Genomic DNA, 16,640 nt, shown 5'->3' with positions numbered 1-16,640 from the left:
CCCCCGGCTCGGCCTTCGCCGCCCACTCTGCCAGGGGCGGGGGCGGCCGGCCTTCTCCTCCCCTCCCGCGAAGAGGTGGGGTGAGGGAAATGGCCCCACGTGCACCTCCCAGGAGGGAGAGAGGCGCCCGGGCCGCAGAAAGTGAGGGGCCAGCAGGCCTGCAGCACGGGAAGGGAGTCCAGAACCAAAGAGGACTGAGCGGGATAGCCAGTGTTCTGGCATGGAAGGACCTTACCGTTTTCAATACTAACCCCTTGAAGAGGTGGGCACTGTACCCATGAATTGTCCAGGATCACACAGACTGGTTTCAGAGTTGGTACAGGCTAAAGAACCCCTATTCTGGAACAACACCACCAGCCCCCTGGCTAGCTCAGCAGCTCCAAAGCAGCCCGCCCCAAAGGATTCTGAGTTGCAGGATCCTGGAGCATTGAGTGAAAGCCTCAGCAAAGGAAGCTCAGGAAGAAGGGCAGAATGCCAATGGACAACAGTCCCTTCTGCCTGCCTTGAGCAGGTAAAATAGAGGACAGTAAATTCCCGATTTCTCGGAATGGAGCTTGCTTCCCAAACTCCATTGTAATTACACCAAGTCATTGAACAGGAGCAACCAATTACTCTAGCTTTGCCAGTTACTTCATAGTAAGACATTCATGGTGGCTGTTGAGAAGTAACAGTAACAGGAGAAAGTCCCAGTTTATAGTACATTTCTTGGGTAGAAAAGAAAGAAAATTGCTTCAGAAAAGTGGGGTGAGTTTAACCCCCTACAAGAATTTAATGAAGTACCCAGAGTACTTTCCTGATTTTTTTTTTTTTTTTTTTTTTTTTTTTTTTGACAGAGAGAGAGATCACAAGTAGGCAGAGAGGCAGGCAGAGAGAGAGGGGGAAGCGGGCTTCCCGCTGAGCAGAGAGCCCGATGTGGGGCTCGATCCCAGGACCCTGAGATCATAACCCTAGCCGAAGGCAGAGGCTTAACCTACTGAGCCACCCAGGTGCCCCTACTTTCCTGATCTTTACACAGGCTTGTGCTAAGGGTCTGGAGAGGTATGGTGAATGATGATTTGGTGGGAAGAAGTTCTATGCCAGAGGGCGAAAAGTGACTCGGGTAGAAATACACATTCGAGGTCAGAAGTTCCTGCACAGAAGCAGAGGCAGAAAGATGGGAAGATTGAGCAACAAGAATAATATTCACCTAGGACTCATAATATCTTGGTGGTGGCTTCTCTGAGTTTACCAACCTACTTTAACAGGGACTGGAAACAGAAATTTGGAAAGATTTGGACTTTACAGAGCAGTGAACTATTTATATATTTATAAATATATATTTTATATATCATATAAATTTAATATACTTAATATATAAATATATATACATTTCACAATATATATAAATATAAATATGTATATTTATATATTTATACATTTCACAATAACTGTGTCATTGGATGCATCTGTCAATGAACAGATATGTTAACTAGAATTTTTAAATGATACAAAAAAATTTTTTTTTTTTAATTTTTGGGGGCACCTGGGTGGCTTAGTTGGTTAATTGTCTACCTTTGCCACAGGTCATGATCCTGGGGTCCTGGGATCAAGCCCTGTGTAGGGCTCCCTGCTCAGCAGGAAGTGTGCTTCTCCCTCTCCTTCTGCTGTTCTCATTCTCTCTCTCTCTGTCAAATAAATAAAATCCTTAAAAAAATTTTTTTAAATAAAAAAATAAATAAATTAATTAAATTTAAATAAAAAAATTTTTTAAGATAATTGAGCATAACTTCCTGGTTTAACAAGATGTTTGACTTGGCTGACTAGGGGGGGAAAAGGCCCCAAGAAGAGGGAAGATATGCCTCTCTCTAGTAGTGCTCTCTCAAGCTGGCAGGAAAAGACTTCAGAAAGAACTAAAAATCTTGAGACTGCCTCTTTTACTTTTCATATACCTTTCCTATTTCTTATTAAATAATAGGAACTTTGCCCCCAAAGTGTTTCTTAGTGGTGTTGCTATTTATCAGCCTTAGGAGCAGTGCAAAACCAGGGGGGCTTACTCTCAGAAACTGTACTTATGTGAAATTTCAGCAAGCCCTTATTCTGCTTTTGTCCTCACTGAATATTGGAAGTAATTGGGCCCCGAGAAGAACCAGCCAAGGAAAAGTCTGATGAAAGAACTACAGTGGAAGAAAACAAAGGATGAGTTAGAACATCCCCAGACTGCTTACATAAAGGTCTAGTTATCATCAAATGTTAAGATAAATGGGCAGAGAACTACGTCTTTAAAACAATACTTCTACAATTTCAACAGCTCCTCAGCGCTGTGTTTGGTGCGTGCCACAACCTGCCCATCTCTATATGGGCTCTTCATAGCTGTTCCCTGAGTTCTTGCCACACAAGCCAACATATATGTAAGAAGCGGAGGAGGACAGCCAAAGGGTGGAGAGAACTTACTATACAAGATTAACAGGTGGAAGAAAAGAGAGTGAATGGAGTGGCACACTTCTAGAAGCTGAAACTAGATGGCGTCTGAGTGGCTCAGTGGCTCAGTCTCTCTCTCTGCCTTCAGCTCAGGTCATGATCCCAGGGTCCTGGGATCAAGCCCCGCATCATGCTCTCTGCTCAACGGGGAGTCTACTTCCCTTCCTCTCTCTCTCTGCCTGCCTCTCTGCCTACTTGTGATCTCTGTCAAATTAAAAAAAAAAAAAGAAAGAAAGAAAAAAAACTCTAAAAAAATTTTTTTTAAAAATTAAAATCAATGAATAGGGGGCCCCTGGGGAGCCCAGTTGGTTGAGTGGCCGACTCCTGATATCTGCTCAGGTCATGATCTCAAGAGTCCTGGGACTGAGCCCCGCATCAGGCTCTGCACTCAGTGAGGAGTCAGCATGGGATTCTCTCTCCCTTACCCTCTGCCCCTCCTGGCTCTCTAAAATAAATAAATAAGCAAGTAGGCAGAGAGGCAGGCAGAGGGAGAGAAGCAGGCTCCCCGCTGAGCAGAGAGCCCAATGCAGGGCTCGATCCCAGGACCCTGGGACCATGACCTGAGCTGAAGGCCGAGGCTTAACCCACTGAGCCACCCAGATGCCCCTAAAAAAAATCTTTTTTAAAAAATAAATCAACCAGGGAGTGAAATGGCCATAATAAATCAAACAGCATAGTTTTGGGAGTCAATATAGGCAAGCAGAAATGAGAACTGGCAACCTAAGCCAAAATACGTCAAGAGCAGCAGGGACTTGTTCTATATCATAAAGAGCTTGGGCTCTTTAATCAGATCTTGACTCTGTCAATAATTAGCTGTGTGACCTTGAGCAAATGAAACTGAGCCTCAGTTTCCTTGTCTGTGAAACTGAGCCTCAGTTTCCTCGTCTGTAAAACTGAGGTATAATAGCTACCTTGGAAGGTTGTGTTTTGGATGAAATGTTTATAGCCAAAATGTAAAATCTCTAACACAGAGCTTGAAACATAACAAGCTCGCTGAAGATATTGCTTCCCCTTTCCCTTCTGTGCCTCCTTCCATCTCCTACAAGTACTCAGTATAAGAACAAAGTATCCTACGGATGCTCACTTCATTCAGGAATGACTATGTTATTAAAATCACCACCCCACTTACCCGAGGCCCATATTCCCAGTAACAGAGCATGTGATCAGAGACCTAGCAATCATTTGAATCCTTTACCCTCATTTGGATGGAGCAAGTAAACAGGAGAAGTGACTGTGGCCTGGGCTTCTGAAAACCAGCTGAAGGGTTGGTAGGCTGAGACCTGTTCAATCCCATGGTTGTATTGCACTGAAAAGGCTCTTTGGCCTCTTTGGCAAGGACATGGGACGACAGGAACTTTCATGTACTGCAGACAGAAGTGTAAACGGGGACAACGTCTTAGAAAAGAGTTTGGCATTAATTAGCAAAGCTGAACATACCCTGTCTACCCTATAACCCAGCTTCCATTTCTGAATTTATACTCTGGAGAAACTTTCACATGTGTCCGGGAACATTGTTAATTATGACCCCAAACTGGAAACAATCCCATGTGCCTCAGCAGTAGAACGGGTACATAAATTGTGAGGCGATCATACAATGCACTATTACAAAACAAGTAGAGTGAACAAACTGTTGCTCCATGAAGTACGGATGAATTTTACAAGTACAGTGTTGAGCAAAAAATCCAGGTAAAAAGTATGTTTCCTGCTATACAGAGTTCAAAAAATAGGCAAAACTCATGTGTGGCAGTATAGGTCTGGATAACAGTTACTCCTGATAGTAGGTAGTGACTGGGAGAGGTCATGAAGAGAGGTAATATCCATTTTGTGTTGTACATAATAAACAGTTTACTTTAAAAAACATAAAGAATGATTACATTTACTTAGGTTCAAAGCAGGCAAAAATTAAAAAAGTCTATTTTTAGTGATATATATACAGATGTTCACTATTTTTAAAAAGCTTGGGTAAATAATGATTGGGAGGAGGGAAAGAAGTGTAATCACTTGTATATCACAAGAAGATAAATGGCTTGGGGCACCTGGGTGGCTCAGTGGGTTAAAGCCTCTGCCTTCAGCTCAGGTCATGATCCCAGGGTCCTGGGATCAAGCCCTGCATCAGGCTCTCTGCTCAGTGGGGAGCCCGCTTCCCTTCCTCTCTCTCTGCATGCCTCTCTGCCTACTTGCGATCTCTGTCTGCCAAATAAATAAATAAAAATCTTAAAAAAAAAAAAAAAGAAGAAGAAGAAGATAAACAGCTTCTAGGACACTGACGATGTTCAATTTCTACATTAGGGTGATGGCTGAATAGTGTTCCTGTTATTATTAAAAATATATTTATGGGGGCGCCTGGGTGGCTCGGTGGGTTGGGCCGCTGCCTTCGGCTCGGGTCATGATCTCGGGGTCCTGGGATCGAGTCCCGCGTCGGGCTCTCTGCTCAGCGGGGAGCCTGCTTCCCTCTCTCTCTCTCTCTCTCTCTCTCTGTCTGCCTCTCTATTTGTGATCTCTCTCTGTCAAATAAATAAAATCTTTAAAAATATATATATATTTATGTTATATGTACTCTTCTATATGTATGATGCATTCCACAATAAAAGAATTTAAAGGAAACTAAACCAACCAACCCCAAAGCACGCACTTTTTAAAAGAAAGAGAGCAGAGGGACACCTGGGTGGCTCAGTTGGTTAAGCGGCTGCCCTCGGCTCAGGTCATGATCCCAGCGTCCTGGGATCGAGTCCCACATCGGGCTCCTTGTTCTGCGGGGAGCCTGCTTCTCCCTCTGCCTCTGCCTGCCACTCTGTCTGCCTGTGCTCGCTCTCTCTCTCTTTCTGACAAATAAATAAATAAAATCTTAAAAAAAAAAAGAAAGAGAGCAGAGCACGGTATTAAGATAATAATTTTAGAGCTGTAGGAGGCCTTCAAAATCAACTTGTCTAACCATTTCAAGAAACTGAAATAGAGGCCAGAGAAGTTAAGTGACTTACCCAAATGGATTCAGTCAATTACCGAGCATAATCTAGAACCTAGGTAAACCTCCTGGCTTGTCAAGTGCTCCTCCCACAGACCTACCCTGATTAATCCATCCAGTCCTAGTTTCTTCTTTTTTTTATATTTTATTTATTTATTTGACAGAGACACAGCAAGAAAGGGAACACAAGCAGAGGGAGTGGGAGAGGGAGAAGCAGGCTCCCCACTGAGCAGGGACCCCCCCAATGCGGGGCTCGACCCCAGGACCCTGGGACCATGACCAGAGCCGAAGGCAGACACTTAACGACTGAGCCACCCAGGCGCCACAGTCCTAGTTTCTAATTATCTTCGAGTCACATCTCTTATCTGCACAATTAGAAAACTCACCTGTGTTATAGCCTTTTTTTTTTTCCTTCCTAAATTAGAAATCTTTGCTGTGGGGAAAGGAGATCAGGGGAGATAATCCTCTCCCCTACAAATACTCTAAACACTTCGAAAATCAATCAAAATATCTAGTAGTACAGAAAGAGACCCAGATATTTTGCCTTGTTAATGCAGCTCTCTTGCTTCTCTGTATCCCACAGTATAGCCACACCAACACCCAGGCTGATTTTTAGGCTTTTGAGACACAAAGGAAAAGGGAAGGGTCTGAAAATTGATAAAAGAAAACTCTTCCTCTTTTTCTTTGTCCAAGCACAAGGTTTCCTTTGCGAAGAGTGCATTTTTCTGCCACACAGAATGACAATAGTGAACCCTAGATCCGTTTCGATCCCTGCTCCAAGGGGGCAGCACTGTAACGTGGCATTTGGAAGGAAAGAATCTACAGAATATTTCAAATAAGCAGAAGGGGGGTAGTGTCTGATATCATAAGGGAGCAGAGAATCATGTAATCATGTTAAGGAAAAATCACGAAAGGCAATGGAGCCCTTTATTCTCCCCTAACCACCTGCCCTGCTAAGAGAATCAGGCAGTTGTAGGAGGGAATAAAGGAATAAGACAGGGTTGCCCTGGGCCAATAGAGATCTGAAGCATTTAGCTTCCCTCCACTCAGTGGCCTTGCTCCTCTGTTCCTTTCCGCAGCAAAACACCTTGGAAAAGTTATGTACACCACTTCAGCTTCAATTCCCTCTCAGCCCTCTCCTGCTTCCGCCACTCCGCTGGAACTGCTGTCACAAGCCTGTCAGACCCACTGGTACTGTCTTTATTCTACATAACCTCTCTGCACTTGACCACCTAATTCCTTCCCAGCAAGACTCTTCTTTATTGGCTTCTAAGCCATCCACTCTCCTGGTTTCCTTAGCTCAGATGTCACCTCCTCAGAGAAGTCTGTCCTGACCACTGTAAGTGTAACCTCTGCGGGGTGTCCTTCACCTCACCACCTGTTTGCTGCTCCACCACAACTACCATAACCTCTAAATTATCCTGTATTTGCATTTGTGTTTTATCATCAGCCCTCTGCACTATTTTCTTTCCAGCTGTATTCATTGTCTGCTTCCCATCACTTCATGTGAACATAGGCTTGGTCTGGCTCACTGCTAGAAGAGCGGCTGGCACACAGTAGGCCCACAATACTTGTTGAGCGAAAGGGTGAAAGGCACTGTGACTGAATGCTCAGCCCTTCTTCCACATTTCGGGCAACATGCTGTCCTCCGGCGACATCTCTTTCCATTCTGTTTCCCCATCAAGATTTCCCCTGAATTCAATTTAGCCAGATTTCAACCTGAATTAAAATGCCAAGGAACAGGGTAATATTTAAAATTATAATTTGGGGGCGCCTGGGTGGCTCAGTGGGTTAAAGCCTCTGCCTTCAGCTCAGGTCATGATCCCAGGGTCCTGGGATCGAGCCCCGCATGGGGCTCTCTGCTCAGCAGGGAGCCTGCTTCCTCCTCTCTCTCTCTCTGCCTGCCTCTCTGCCTACTTGTGATCTTTGTCAAATAAATAAATAAAAATCTTTGAAAAAATTCTAAAAATAAATTATAATTTGACTCAGATCTCATGAACTCCCTCATGAAAAATCCCTTGACTCAAGCTCCCTTCACATCATTATCAGAGTGTCAGTCTCCAAGATCTTCTTATGCATAGCCAGACCTATATTGGCTCCAATGAAGAAAATTTAGAGTGAGTAGAAAGACTGCAAAGGTTCGTGACTTCAGCAGAAGATCTGCATAGATCTTCATTTCTGGGGGCACCTGGGTGGCTCAGTCGTTAGGCGTCTGCTTCAACTCAGGTCATGCTCCCAAGGTCCTGGGATCAAGCCCCATGTCAGGCTCCCTGATCTCCCTCTCCCACTCCCCCTGCTGGTGTTCCCTCGCTGTCTCTGTCAAATAGATAAATATTTTTTTTAAAAAGATACATTTCTGCTGTAGGATCTGTCTAGTTATGCTATCACAAAGTCTACAGAGTGTTACACTAGATGTAAACTCTCTGCTAAAAGTTAGAAAACTCTTCAACAATGGTTATCTGTCTAGGAAAACCTTCCCAAATCACAGACAGTATCACTTACCTAGTGCAATAGTCATGGCAATGTGGTCTACTCGTGGGTGTGAAAGTGTGCAAAACTAGGTAGATACATCTAAGCTAAAGTTTATATGTACAGCTGTGAATGAATTCTAGAGATTATGGCCAGAATTCTCCAGTTAGAGAGGAGATAACAGAGATTCAGAGATGTCAAGGAATTTTCTCGAGGTGATATTAATAACAGGGCTTATGCTGGAACTCAAGTCTATCAGTTCCTAGTCCTGTACTCTCTCCAGTGTTGTCCACTAACTCATTCGGTCCTAGTTTCCTGCTCCATTCTTTTTTTTTTTAAAGGTTTGTTCCCTCTCTCACTGTTTCTGTCAGTAAATAAATAAAAAATTTAAAAGTAAATTTAAAAAATAAAGATTTTATTTATTTATTTGTCAGAGAGAAAGCACAACTAGGGGAAGTGGCAGGCAGAGGGAGAAGCACGCTCGCCGAGCAAGGAGCCCTATGCAGGACTCAGTCCCAGGACCCTAGGATCATAAGCTGAAGGCAGATGCTTAATAAGCTGAGCCACCCAAGAGTGCTCTATTCTTGAATCACTTTCCTTAATAGAAATCTCTACATCTCTTTATGTCAGTGAATAAATCTTTGTGCTCGTGTCAGCAAGCATGCATGTGAATGTCTACGTGTCCATGTACAAGTGTTTGTAAAGCGTATCACTGGGTGTTTATGTCCTTTCTTCTAGGGAAACCTCTAGGTAATTACAGTTCCTTATGTCGGCACCAGCTATGAAGTCAGAGGAAGACTTTTTGAGTCAATCATTAACAAGCTCATTTGGTCTTCTCCCCAATCAGCTCTATTCCTAGGTCTTCAGGAAATGGGGCAAAAATAGTTAGGGTGGAACCAGACTCTCCCGGGGTCAAAATTCGTTCCAGGGCAGTGCAAGCCCCTAGCAAGAAGACGAAGGCGCTGTGAGCATGTGCTCCAGCTAAGATGGATACCATCTTGGTCTTCAGCCTAATCATTACGTCCTATGATGTCAGCAAGAAAGGTAAGTACTTCAATAGTCTAATATCCTAGAAAATCCAAAGAGAGACCTAGGATATGGGAGACTATTCTACCAGATTGAGATACAGCCAGTACTCAGCTGGTGATGATTTAAAGTCATCCCATGTATTTTCTTGGTTCTAGGTAGGACTATAACTTATTTCAACTCAGAGATAGCTGTTCCGTGGTGAGAATTCTACCCCCCCTTCCACACTTCTTTTTCTTTTTTTAAGATTTATTTATTTGAGAGAGTGAGAAAGAGAGTGAGCCAGGGGAGGAGCGGAGGGAGAGGGAGAAGCAGACTCCAGGGTAGGCTGGAATGGCACCATTTGCTGCTCTCTGATAACTGTTTATTTAAAACATGCTTTTTCGGGTGCCTGGGTGGCTCAGTGGGTTAAGCCGCTGCTTTCGGCTCAGGTCATGATCTCAGGGTCCTGGGATCAAGTCCCGCATCGGGCTCTCTGCTCTGCGGGGAGCCTGTTTCTCTCTCTCTGCCTGCCTTTCTGCCTACTTGTGATCTCTCTCTGTCAAATAAATAAATAAAATCTTTAAAAAAATAAAAAAAATAAAAAATAAATAAAATAAATAAAACATGCTTTTTCAAGGTGTCCGAACAGTTCATCTCTAAAATTAGCTAATCAGGGGACGCCTGGGTGGCTCAGTTGGTTGGACAACTGCTTTCGGCTCGGGTCGTGATCCCAGAGTCGCAGGATCGAGTCCCACATCAGGCTCCCGGCTCCACGGGGAGTCTGCTTCTCCCTCTGACCTTCTCCTCGCTCATGCTCTCTCTCACTGCCTCTCTCTCAAATAAATAAATAAAATCTTAAAAAATAAATAAATAAATAAATAAAATAAAATTAGCTAATCAGAGTTATGGCCAAACAGCTCAAGGGGCAGCAATAACAAATTTAATGGATGAAGAAAACTCACAATATCCTGTGAGTTATTTGCCAAAAAGCATAAATAAGCTATGTCCTTGGTTCCATGGAAACCTGAAGAGATACCTTGTTCAGAGTTACACTGAACAAACTTTCAAAAGTTCTAATATAAGAAGGCAGATAGAACAAGAAGGAAAAGAGGTAACAAGCAGCATTTGAAGGAATGGGTTGATTAGTCTTTTTATTAACTCATAATTCTGTTTAACTTGCATTCACCTTTTTTTCCCCCCTCAGTGTAATGGATTGGTACTGTTTTCCTTGTACAAGGTTAACTCCTACTTGCATATATTTTAAAATCTTTTTTTTTTTTTAATAGTGTTTGATCTCCCCCATTGCCAGCTTGATGAGAAGGGACTGCATTCTTCTGCACCACCCTCTCCGGTACCTGGAATTCTAAACTGTACCTAATAAATTGTAAGTCCTGACCTTTTTCTCTTTTTGTTTCCAGATTTCAGAGATAGCAGCTGCCACGTGGAACAGTTGCCTGGGTTCATCCCAAAGGATGTGAGAAGAACTGGGGATGTGCTCACGCAAGGTAGGGAATGGGCCCTGCCTGAAAAATCACCTTGCCATTCCAGAAAATCTTTACGCCTAAAAGAGGACTGTCTTCCCCAATTCCTATCCCAGATCTCGAATATCCGATTTTAAAGATATGTATCCCCTCAAGAGGGTTTCTGGAAACCAATTTTTGAATTAACACTTATTACCTAAGGCATGGCTATATCAATCAAACAGCTGAGGGTGAAGAAAGAGAAGGAGGCACCGTGTAACCCTCTCTGCATTGGAGAAGACAACCTCGAAGCTTTTCCCTGGGCTGAATTTACTGCAGGCACCTATCTTCACGAGACCCATGGCAGGAAGGAGGAAAGGCAGGGCATCTACACTTAGGACCAAAACCACATGTTGAGGAAGAAGTGAACTAAAGAGAAGCAAGTACAGCAGTGGAGTTTGTTTTTTGTTTTTGTTTTTTTTAAGATTTTATTTATCTACTTGACAGAGACCACAAGTAGGCAGAGAGGCAGGCAGAGAGAGAAGAGGGGGAAGCAGGCTCCGGGCTGGGCAAATAGCCCAATTCCGGGCTCGATACCAGGACCCTGAGATCATGACCTGAACTGAAGGCAGAGGCTCAACCCACTGAGCCACCCAGGCACCCCCAGCAGTGGAGTTTTAACAGGGGTCACGAATGGAAGATATTCAGCTGGGTACCATTCAGATTAACAACCAGCTTCATTCTTCTAACTGGCTTTTCTCCTTCCAGAGGCTCAGGCACAAGCCAGAACATCTACCTTCATTCAAAATCAGACTGTGGCTACCCTGCAGTGCCTTGGCTCTGGGAGCAAAGTCAAAGTCAACCTTGTTTATTCAGAGAAAGGGTCAAAGATCAATCAGACTCTGAAGAACCTGAGAGTGATCGCTGCTCCCCGCAGAAACAGCACTGCCTCCCCAAATTGTCACTTAACCTCCACAACCAAGTTTCAGACTGGATCCCTTCTCACAGGGCAAGGTGAGACTGGAAAATGAGATGGAGATAGACACTGACTTTTAGTTGACATCCTTGAAGCCGGGTGGGGCTTAGTAGTAGCTAAGGGCTCAAGGATATGGATTATCCTCTCCTTGGGCAGATCTGGGTCTTCTCTGAAAGTCAGGTGTTTTTTTTTTAAGATTTTATTTATTTATTTGACAGACAGAGATCACAAGTAGGCAGAGAGGCAGGCAGAGAGACAGAGGAGGAAGCAGGCTCTGCTAAGCAAAGAGCCCGATGCGGGTTTCGATCCCAGGACCCCGGGATCATGACCTCAGCCGAAGGCAGAGGCTTTAACCCACTGAGCCACCCAGGTGCCCTGAAATTCAGTTTTTTAATCTCTATGGGCCCTCTAACCCTGACAATGCTGGGATTTTCATGTGATTTCCATTTCTGATGGGTCTTCTTTTGATAATGGTTATTTGAATTTTTTTTTAAATTTTATTTTTCATAAACATATAATATCTTTTTATCCCCAGGGGTACAGGTCTGTGAATCGCCAGGTTTACACACTTCACAGCACTCACCATAGCACATACCCTCCCCAATGTCCATAATCCCACCCCCCCAACCCCCCTCCCCCCATTAACCCTCAGTTTGTTTTGTGAGATTAAGAGTCACTTATGGTTTGTCTCCCTCCCAATCCCATCTTGTTTCATTTACTCTTCTCCTACCCCCTTAACCCCCCATGTTGCATCTCCTCTCCCTCATATCAGGGAGATCATATGATAGTTGTCTTTCTCCGATTGACTTATTTCGCTAAGCATGATACCCTCTAGTTCCATCCACGTCGTCGCAAATGGCAAGATTTCATTTCTTTTGATGGCTGCATAGTATTCCATTGTGTATATATACCACATCTTCTTTATCCATTCGTCTGTTGATGGACATCTAGGTTCTTTCCATAGTTTGGCTATTGTAGACATTGCTGCTATAAACATTCGGGTGCACGTGCCCCTTCGGATCACTACGTTTGTATCTTTAGGGTAAATACCCAGCAGTGCAATTGCTGGGTCATAGGGTAGTTCTATTTTCAACTTTTTGAGGAACCTCCATGCTGTTTTCCAGAGTGGTTGCACCAGCTTGCATTCCCACCAACAGTGTAGGAGGGTTCCCCTTTCTCCGCATCCTCGCCAGCATCTGTCATTTCCTGACTTGTTAATTTTAGCCATTCTGACTGGTGTGAGGTGATATCTCATTGTGGTTTTGATTTATATTTCCCTGATGCCGAGTGATGTGGAGCACTTTTTCATGTGTCTGTTCGCCATCTGGATGTCTTCTTTGCAGAAATGTCTGTTCATGTCCTCTGCCCATTTCTTGATTGGATTATTTGTTCTTTGGGTGTTGAGTTTGCTAAGTTCTTTATAGATTTTGGACACTAGCCCTTTATCTGATATGTCATTTGCAAATATCTTCTCCCATTCTGTCAGTTGTCTTTTGGTTTTGTTAACTGTTTCCTTTGCCGTGCAAAAGCTTTTGATCTTGATGAAATCCCAATAGTTCATTTTTGCCCTTGCTTCCCTTGCCTTTGGCGATGTTCCTAGGAAGATGTTGCTGCGGCTGAGGTCGAAGAGGTTGCTGCCTGTGTTCTCCTCAAGGATTTTGATGGATTCCTTTCTCACATTGAGATCCTTCATCCATTTTGAGTCTATTTTCGTGTGTGGTGTAAGGAAATGATCCAATTTCATTTTTCTGCATGTGGCTGTCCAATTTTCCCAACACCATTTGTTGAAGAGGCTGTCTTTTTTCCATTGGATATTCTTTCCTGCTTTGTCGAAGATTAGTTGACCATAGAGTTGAGGGTCTATTTCTGGGCTCTCTATTCTGTTCCATTGATCTATGTGTCTGTTTTTGTGCCAGTACCATGCTGTCTTGATGATGACAGCTTTGTAATAGAGCTTGAAGTCCGGAATTGTGATGCCACCAACTTTGGCTTTCTTTTTCAATATTGCTTTGGCTATTCGAGGTCTTTTCTGGTTCCATATAAATTTTAGGATTATTTGTTCCATTTCTTTGAAAAAAATGGATGGTACTTTGATAGGAATTGCATTAAATGTGTAGATTGCTTTAGGTAGCATAGACATTTTCACAATATTTATTCTTCCAATCCAGGAGCATGGAACATTTTTCCATTTCTTTGTGTCTTCCTCAATTTCTTTCATGAGTACTTTATAGTTTTCTGTGTATAGATTCTTAGTCTCTTTGGTTAGATTTATTCCTAGGTATCTTATAGTTTGGGGTGCAATTGTAAATGGGATGGACTCCTTAATTTCTCTTTCTTCTGTCTTGTTGTTGGTGTAGAGAAATGCAACTGATTTCTGGGCATTGATTTTATATCCTGACACTTTACTGAATTCCTGTACAAGTTCTAGCAGTTTTGGAGTGGAGTCTTTTGGGTTTTCACATATAGTATCATATCATCTGCGAAGAGTGATAGTTTGACTTCTTCTTTGCCAATTTGGATGCCTTTAGTTTCCTTTTGTTGTCTGATTGCTGAGGCTAGGACTTCTAGTACTATGTTGAATAGCAGTGGTGATAATGGACATCCCTGCCGTGTTCCTGACCTTAGCGGAAAAGCTTTCAGTTTTTCTCCATTGAGAATGATATTTGCGGTGGGTTTTTCATAGATGGCTTTGATAATATTGAGGTATGTGCCCTCTATCCCTACACTTTGAAGAGTTTTGATCAGGAAGGGATGCTATACTTTGTCAAATGCTTTTTCAGCATCTATGGAGAGTATCATATGGTTCTTGTTCTTTCTTTTATTAATGTGTTGTATCACATTGATTGATTTGCGGATGTTGAACCAACCTTGCAGCCCTGGAATAAATCCCACTTGGTCATGGTGAATAATCCTTTTAATGTACTGTTGAATCCTATTGGCTAGTATTTTGGCGAGAATTTTTGCATCTGTATTCATCAAGGATATTGGTCTGTAGTTCTCTTTTTTGATGGGATCCTTGTCTGGTTTTGGGATCAAGGTGATGCTGGCCTCATAAAATGAGTTTGGAAGTTTTCCTTCCATTTCTATTTTTTGGAACAGTTTCAGGAGAATAGGAATTAGTTCTTCTTTAAATGTTTGGTAGAATTCCCCTGGGAAGCCATCTGGCCCTGGGCTTTTGTTTGTTTGGAGGTTTTTGATGACTGTTTCAATCTCCTTACTGGTTATGGGTCTGTTCAGGCTTTCTATTTCTTCCTGGTTCAGTTGTGGTAGTTTATATGTCTCTAGGAATGCATCCATTTCTTCCAGATTGTCAAATTTGTTGGTGTAGAGTTGCTCATAGTATGTTCTTATAATTGTCTGTATTTCTTTGGTGTTCGTTGTGATCGCTCCTCTTTCATTCATGATTTTATTTATTTGGGTCCTTTCTCTTTTCTTTTTGACGAGTCTGGCCAAGGGTTTATCGATCTTATTAATTCTTTCAAAGAACCAGCTCCTAGTTTCGTTGATTTGTTCTATTGTTTTTTTGGTTTCTATTTCATTGATTTCTGCTCTGATCTTTATGATTTCTCTTCTCCTGCTGGGTTTAGGGTTTCTTTCTTGTTCTTTCTCTAGCTCTTTTAGGTGTAGGGTTAGGTTGTGTACCTGAGACCTTTCTTGTTTCTTAAGAAAGGCTTGTACCGCTATATATTTTCCTCTCAGGACTGCCTTTGTTGTGTCCCACAGATTTTGAACCGTTGTGTTTTCATTATCATTTGTTTCCATGAATTTTTTCAACTCTTCTTTAATTTCCTGGTTGACCCATTCATTCTTTAGAAGGATGCTGTTTAGTCTCCATGTAATTGGGTTCTTTCCAAATTTCCTCTTGTGATTGAGTTCTAGCTTCAGAGCATTGTGGTCTGAAAATATGCAGGGAATGATTCCAATCTTTTGATAACGGTTGAGACCTGACTTAGGACTGAGAATATGATCTATTCTGGAGAATGTTCCATGTGCACTAGAGAAGAATGTGTATTCTGTTGCTTTGGGATGAAATGTTCTGAATATATCTGTGATGTCCATCTGGTTCAGTGTGTCATTTAAGGCCTTGATTTCCTTGTTGATCTTTTGCTTGGATGATCTGTCCATTTCAGTGAGGGGAGTGTTAAAGTCCCCTACGATTATGGTATTATTGTCGATGTGTTTCTTTGATTTTGTTATTAATTGGTTTATATAGTTGGCTGCTCCCATGTTAGGGGCATAGATATTTAAAATTGTTAGATCTTCTTGTTGGACAGTTCCTTTGAGTATGATATAGTGTCCTTCCTCATCTCTTATTATAGTCTTTGGCTTAAAATCTAATTGATCTGATATAAGGATTGCCACTCCTGCTTTTTTCTGATGTCCATTAGCATGGTAAATTCTTTTCCACCCCCTCAATTTAAATCTGGAGGTGTCTTCAGGTTTAAGATGAGTTTCTTGTAGGCAACATATAAATGGGTTTTGTTTTTTTATCCATTCTGATATCCTGTGTCTTTTGATTGGGACATTTAGCCCATTAACATTCAGGGTAAGTATTGAGAGATATGAATTTAGTGCCATTGTATAGCCTGTAAGGTGACTGTTATTGTATATTGTGTCTGTTCCTTTCTGATCTACTACTTTTAGGGTCTCTCTTTGCTTAGAGGACCCCTTTCAGTATTTCCTGTAGAGCTGGTTTGGTATTTGCAAATTCTTTCAGTTTTTGTTTGTCCTGGAAGCTTTTAATCTCTCCTTCTATTTTCAATGATAGCCTAGCTGGATATAGTATTCTTGGCTGCATGTTTTTCTCGTTTAGTACTCTGAATATATCGTGCCAGCTCTTTCTGGCCTGCCAGGTCTCTGTGGATAAGTCTGCTGCCAATCTAATATTTTTACCATTGTATGTTACAGACTTCTTTTCCCGGGCTGCTTTCAGGATCTTCTCTTTGTCACTAAGACTTGTAAATTTTACTATTAGGTGACGGGGTGTGGACCTATTCTTATTGATTTTGAGGGGGGTTCTCTGAATCTCCTGGATTTTGATGCTTGTTCCCTTTGCCATATTGGGGAAATTCTCTCCAATAATTCTCTCCAATATACCTTCTGCTCCCCTCTCTCTTTCTTCTTCTTCTGGAATCCCAATTATTCTAATGTTGTTTCGTCTTATGGTGTCACTTATCTCTCGAATTCTCCCCTCATGGTCCAGTAGCTGTTTGTCCCTCTTTTGCTCAGCTTCTTTATTCTGTCATTTGGTCTTCTATATCGCTAATTCTTTCTTCTGCCTCATTTATCCTAGCAGTGAGAGCCTCCA

At 42.4% G+C, this 16,640-nt stretch overlaps 2 protein-coding genes across 4 annotated transcripts in view; one reads left to right on the top strand and one right to left on the bottom strand.

Annotated features, from left to right (window-relative positions):
- Positions 1-16,640, bottom strand: part of LOC111151230 (acetyl-CoA carboxylase alpha) — a 288,595-nt gene that overhangs the window by 238,724 nt on the left and 33,231 nt on the right. The gene's annotated exons all lie outside the window — the stretch shown is intronic.
- Positions 8,875-16,640, top strand: part of LOC111151232 (chromosome unknown C17orf78 homolog) — a 22,662-nt gene continuing 14,896 nt past the window's right edge. For both annotated transcript variants that reach the window (XM_022509039.1, XM_022509040.1), the window contains exons 1-3: positions 8,875-8,932; positions 10,315-10,401; positions 11,125-11,370. In XM_022509039.1, coding sequence (XP_022364747.1) covers positions 8,875-8,932; positions 10,315-10,401; positions 11,125-11,370 — 391 coding nt within the window. The remainder of the gene's footprint in view (positions 8,933-10,314; positions 10,402-11,124; positions 11,371-16,640) is intronic.

This window comes from Enhydra lutris, unplaced genomic scaffold, assembly GCF_002288905.1.
Source record: "Enhydra lutris kenyoni isolate GAN:26980312 unplaced genomic scaffold, ASM228890v2 scaffoldscaffold26, whole genome shotgun sequence".
NCBI classification, from domain to species: Eukaryota; Metazoa; Chordata; class Mammalia; order Carnivora; family Mustelidae; genus Enhydra; species Enhydra lutris.
Note: the sequence above shows the minus strand (reverse complement) of the source record. Positions and strands in the feature narration are given on the sequence as shown.